The 6,367-nt window shown below is 41.3% G+C and overlaps 1 protein-coding gene across 1 annotated transcript; it reads right to left on the bottom strand.

Moving 5' to 3' along the window:
• Positions 1–4,581: 4,581 nt before the first annotated feature.
• LOC119774501 (tripartite motif-containing protein 35-like) lies at positions 4,582–6,009 on the bottom strand. The gene has a single exon (XM_038272030.1). The coding sequence runs from the start codon at positions 6,007–6,009 to the stop codon at positions 4,624–4,626; it is 1,386 nt and encodes a 461-aa protein (XP_038127958.1). The 3' UTR covers positions 4,582–4,623.
• Positions 6,010–6,367: the final 358 nt, after the last annotated feature.

Genomic DNA, 6,367 nt, shown 5'->3' with positions numbered 1-6,367 from the left:
AAACAAAAGAAAATTTACTGCCTTGTGTATCTGTAGTGTAGGTTCCAGTCAGGTGACTGTCGTGTTCACCTGATGACAGGAACGTCAGAAGAACATCAGAGGAATGTCAGAGGAACGTCACATCCAGTGGCATTATCTGGCAAGGAGGAGAGTTCCTTAAACAAAGAGATGTGATTTCTGACATGAAGACTTAAGACATGTTTTTGTCAGGTTTGTTGGAGGTCTGACAGGACCCAAATGCAGACACAAAAAGCTGAAGTGGTTTCTTGAATATATAACTAAAATGTTCAATAGAAGCAAAAATTGAAATCCACAAAATCCACAAAAACCAAGAACCAGGAATACTTACAAAAATTGGGTAAAGAATTGACAACAAACCAGCAAAGAGTGACGGAACAGGAGGAGAATAAATGGGAGAGAGAAACAAAGAACAGGATAATTAGCAGATTTAGAGCAGGTGTGAACAGAGAAGGCTAGAAGGGAGCTTAAGAAAAGGAGACTGACACAAGAGGGCAAACAGTCAAACACAAGAATGGAAATAAGACCAGTGAAAACTCAGAGATACACCTTAAACGGAACCAAAACATGACAGTTTTTCTTTTACTTCTGTGGAAAAATGCTAAATTTAAAAAAGCAAAGAAAGAAAGAAAGCTGTTGTTTGAATTTGCAGTTACAAACAGTAACAGAGTTTTTTTTTTAAGAGCAGAGAAACTTCTATATGGATCTATCCTCATAGCTGTCTGGGTGAATTCATTCATGTCTACAGTGTTTAGTTTACACTTGAAACAACTCGGTAAAAGTAAAAGCAAAATGTTTTAAGTGTATTTAGTCTGTATCCAACTGTCTCTATTTATGGCCTTTAAATACTTTCCATATGAAAGATAAATACACCAAAAGTCTGGTATCAGAGCAGATGTTTATAATTGGACCAAGCAGAGACAAATGTGTGTCCAGACAGGAAAATGAAGGAATAGTGGATTGATTCACAGCAAACAAAGAAAGTTTGCCTGCAGGGAGAAAAGTCTCAGCCTATCTGCTCTAATCTCTAGAGGAGAATCTGGAACTGCCGTCTGCTTTTATAACTCCACCTGCAGATTAGCATCAACCACAGCTGGACAACTGACTCATAAAGGAGACCTAGGCTGTGTCATAACAGCTTATCTGTGTGGGAGAAGGAAGAAGGAAAAGGCTTGATATAGAAACAGTCAGAAGATGTTTATGTTCACAACAGGAGCAGGATTTTGTTCTGACAGAAAGAATAATAATTGTGAGTCTTCCGTAAGAACCAGCAACTTAGTATCTTAATAAATATCTCCCTTTATTATTCTTCCCAAAAAACAAATTTATATTTCATCTTCTCCCCTCAGTCATATTTCTGCACAATATTTCCCCTATTTTAGTAGAGATCTGTTTCACATCTGTTATTGGACAGCTGGATAATTCAACAGTTTAAATATATTTTAGATGCATCTAAAAGAATAAATTTGTCGACACAATAAATGTGTGAAATGAGAGCTGCTCTCCATCATGAAACTCTTCTGGTTATCAATAGTTATGTGGGATCCTTTATTCAGATTTCTATCAGAACCCAGATTTGCTCTGGATGTTTTTTCTCTGACTGAATTTGAATGGGGGCCTTTGCCCTGCCTGAGAGCTGTTAATGAAAGCTTTGTTTGCTCAGGCCTGAAAGGAGACCCCAGAGTTTACTTGCGGTCTCCACTGATGTTTCCCATGTCCTCTTGAAGGACTCAGTGAGGAGGAGGCCCGGGCAGTCCGCCGCAGCATGCTGGTGGGCCTCCAGCCAGCTTCCACCGCCTGCCGTCTGGCTCAAAACAGACCACATCTCTCTGTGTTCAGAAGACAGAGGGCAGGGAACCATCCGGAACGCCTGGAGATGATGGGAAGCTTCAAAACCAACAGAATACAGCATCAAGTAGAGAATGGAAAGTTTTAGATATTTGCCGCAGCATTGAAACAATGGAAGTAGAATACACAAATTATCAAAATAATAAAGAAATCATTTCACCCGATCAAGCTTGGAGGTAAATCAATTAAATTTAATTCAGTTTATTTCTATAGCACCAATTCACAACACATGTCATCTCAAGGCACTTTACAGTTCACCAGATCATCCAGTGAAATTGATTCAAAGTTTTCTATCTAAGGAAAACCAGCTGATTGCATCGACTCATTGACTCGGATGCAAAAACAGGCCAATCTCCAACATCTATAAACAAAGGTGTTGATGGCAGCAGCACAGCTGATATTTCTCTCCAGGATGGAGTCACAGCCAAACAGCGAAGCTACTATGAGAAAAAGCAGAGAGAGCATAATGTTAGAGATTGAACTAACAGATTCTGCAGAGTGGGAGAATAGAGAGAGAGTGAAACACAATGATGAAAAAGGGGTCCATATCTAATAATTTATATAAACCATTCTGATAAACACATCAGATCTACATTTACCAAAGACCAGCTTTAGTCCGTGAGGTAGACACCCTGTCTACTTTTAATTCAAGGTTTAACACTTTTCCTTTTTGATAAAGCTTATAGTTAGAGTGGCTCAGTTTATCCTGAGCTATCTCAATAGTTATGCTGCTATAGGCTTAGACTGCTGGAGGACATAGGGACCACTTTTAATCCCTGTGCTTCTTTCTATCTCTATTCTCCCATTCATCAGTATCTGTTAGTTGAACCTTTAGCGTTATGCTTTCTCTGCTTTTTCTTGTCAGAGTAGCTTTGTCTGATCTGGTCCTGTTTGGCTGTGACTCCATCTTGGAGAAATATCAGCTAGGCTGCTGCCATCAACATATTCAATTATAGATAATAAAGGTGGGGCTGTTTTTAAGTGCTTAGTCCTGTTTCTCTCCTACACAGATCCACCTCTGGAACCAGTTTACTATTACTTTTACTGAATTGGTGCGTCTATGTTCCCCTTGTATCTCTATATCTATATGCTTGAACCCAGTCAGCCTTAGAGGAGTTTTGCAACTGCTACATACATGCTGAGTGTGAGGGATTACTGTCGAGTCAATGACACAATAAAAGGGAATATCTACTGTCGCCACAAGCTCATCAGTAGGAGTGTGTCCTGCAAGTCAGTGAATTGATGCACTAAGCTGGGTTACCTTGGATACAAACTTTTTTCACTATCTAACTCTTTCATCTGATTGAATTGTCCCAGGAAAGTGGCTTGGGAAGATAATGTGTTGTGGATTAGTGCTATATGAATTAACTTAACTGAAATCTATTTATAAAAACGGAACCAAAATCCAGCAGAACTAAATAAAAACATTGGTTCATTGTTTCATTATCTAAAGGATTTGAAGTGAAATCAGCAGCCAAGTGCTGCTCAGTGATATACAGGTGAGTGTAAGGACAACACCAAGATGGAACGACATCAGTAGGGACCTCAGAAAAGCAACTTGCTGTCCAACCTGGGAGGGGTCTAGCATGGAGGTCTCAGCATATTAAACTATTGAACCCAAGGTCAGAGTCTGAAGCTCTGAGAAATGACCAGAAACCTAATGGCTCCATCCCAGACTCTAACCTGCTAACTGAGGCCTGTAAAGGTCAAAGTTTATTTTATTGAACCAGGCTAGTGTGGTTGAGGTTTTTTGGACCAAAACGCAAAGATGTGGAGGCAGAGGTGAGTTCTTGAAGATTTAATTAAGTTCTTACAGGCAACTGAGGCAGATATCCAAAAATCCAACATAACAAATACATAAAAAAACAGAATCTTGGAGATATCAAGGAAAACAAACATGAAGAGCAAGGAAAAGTCAAGAAACCAGCACAACTGCACAGGGAGAGTATTTATGGGAGACGGAACAAAGACAGGACTAATGAGCTGATTGGGAGCAGGTGCGAACAGAGGATTCTAGAAGGAGCTAGGGAAAAGGAGACCAGCACAAGAAGGGAACAGAGGGCAAGAAAGAAAAACCTAAGAACTCAAATGCTTCCAGAAAACATCTCAAAATAGGAATCAAACCAATAAACAAGAAAACAAAGAGAAACATTTAATTAACGTGAAACTGAAAACTCAAAGAAAACTTAACAGAACCAAAACAGTGAAAGCTAGTTGGAAGAGTTTATGGAGAAAACTTTGTCTATTAAACTTACAGACTTAAGGACAATAAGTGGTGCATCTGAATCAGGACTTCACAAAATCAATACAACTTTTAACTGGAATACTTTTAATTAAAATGGGGATTCTGAGAATGTTGATATTTACTCATATTAAATTTACTCATAAATAAAACAATGTTCTGACAGCTCTCTAGGAGTCATACCATCTCAGCATGAAAAGACACACCAGAGGAGACCCTGAGGAGAGCTGCTGTCAGTCCAAATGGCCAAAAACATGATAATTCTGAGTGTGAACATCTGAGTCATGAAATATAAGATCCTTCCCAGTATCGCATTAAAATCTCTTACAATTACTGAATCATTGTAACATGATGAATCAATAATTTATGCAGCTCTAATTTAAATATTAATCAAAAAACAACCAGATGATCAGTCAGATCAGATCACATCATCTCCAGTTTCTTGTTTCAAACACTGAGTTTCAATCAGATCAATAAGGTTTCATTTGGACTTTGTGTTCTTCATGCTGAGAACATCAGAGCTGCTGTTTGCTCACTGAGATCTTCATGGGTAAGATTTTTACTTTACCCACAATGCTGGAGTATGGGAACATCTTGTCAGTGAATGTGTGTGTGAAGGTGTGTATGTGTGTGTTAGTGTCCAGATCAGAGAAGGACAGCTTTCCTCTGTCCCAGTCCAGATTCACTCTGATCCTCTGGAGCTTCTTCTGAACTGAGAGAACAGTGGGAGGAGCTGGTGGACAACCTGCTGAATATATACCTTCATTGAACCTTATAACCAAAAATCCAGGCTGTATCTTTCCCTTCCTCTGGACAGACTCTGCGGACACACCGAGCATCCAGGTTCTACTGTCTCCAATATCAACATCCCAGCTGTGGTTCCCTGAGTTAAAGCCCTCAGAACTCAGGACAGAACACTGAGACCCAAACCTCTCTGGATTATCAGGAAGCTTCTGTTTTTCTCCTTTAGTCCCACTGGTCAGATCTTCAGACAGGATGAGTTTTAAACCAGCAGTGTTTGGGTCCAGGATGAGAGGAGTGTAGGACACCATGTTCTTCATGTTGCTCCAGATGTTGAAGGCCAGGTTGCCCAGATGTTTGGCCTGGTCTATCAGAGCTCCTGAGGGCAGCTGTGGATCCTCCAGCAGGGGGCAGCGCTGGACTCTTTCCACTGCAGCCTTGTAGTTGTGCAGGAATGAGACGTCTTCAGCTCTCAGCTCCTCCTCTGTTGCTCTGACTGTGTCTGAAAGAGCTGCTATCTCTCTGCTCAGAGCCTCCATCTTCTCCTTCATCATCCCTCTCTTCTGCTCCTCTTCCTCCCTCAGTGCATCCAGCCTGGCCTCCTCTTCCTCTGCTAGAAACTGATGAAGCTTCTTAAACTGCTCCTTAATCAGCCTCTCTGTGTGTCGGGCCTGGACCTTCATGTGTTCTGCTGTCTGATCAAACTCCTCCTGAACTCTCCTCTTAAGTTCCAGTTTCTTCCTTAAAGGTTCCAGAGATGAACGTAGATTGGTTCTGTGATCCTCTGAAGCTTCATCTATAGGAGTAAAGCTGTGACTTTTGTGTTTTTTTGAATCTCTGCAGACGAGACACACTGGCTGCTGATGTTCCAGACAGAAGAGTCTGAGTTTCTCAGAGTGCAGACTGCAGAGATCCTCTGAAGCTCTCTGCTCTCTCTGCTGTAAAATGTTCTCACACAGGTTCTTCAGAACCAGGTTACAGGGAGGATCCAGTTTAGAAGACCTTCTCTTACAAACTGGACAGTGTTGTTTTAGATCCTCCCTCCACCAGTTCTTCAGACACTCCTTACAGAAGCTGTGGCTACATGACAGAACAACTGGATCCTTAAAGATGTCCTGACAGACCGGACAGCAGAGATCCTCCTTTGATCTGGAAGCCATTTAGTCTCTAAGTGAAGCTGAAACACAGAAGGTCCAGTCAGTCATGGCTCCCCTCCCTCCTCTACTAACTTCCTTCAAAGTGACTCTGAGTGGTGTTCTTGGTCCAACTCACCTTCAGTGTGTGGAGTGTGAGCAGCTTGAAGCAGCAGTGTTGGAGGTTTCCACTTTTCTCTCCTGCATCTGGACCCACTCAGAGGAAGCTGCTAGTTTGGTCTGAAGGTGAATCTGATCGTCTGGGAGTCTCTCAGAAGGACCCAACAATCACAAAGTGCGTACTGCTTTAGTTCAGCTCCAACTAAGGTGTGTTTAATTCCAAAGTTCAGAATTCAACCTTCCAGCTGATATAAAACACCTCCTT

This window comes from Cyprinodon tularosa, unplaced genomic scaffold (genome assembly GCF_016077235.1).
Source record: "Cyprinodon tularosa strain WSP-4 unplaced genomic scaffold, ASM1607723v1 ctg814, whole genome shotgun sequence".
Taxonomy (NCBI): Eukaryota; Metazoa; Chordata; class Actinopteri; order Cyprinodontiformes; family Cyprinodontidae; genus Cyprinodon; species Cyprinodon tularosa.
This window is presented reverse-complemented; position numbering and strand designations above follow the sequence as displayed.

Coding starts and splice junctions, on each gene's coding strand:
- LOC119774501 (XM_038272030.1), bottom strand. CDS start 6,009: ATGGCTTCCAGATCAAAGGAGGATCTCTGCTGTCCGGTCTGTCAGGAC.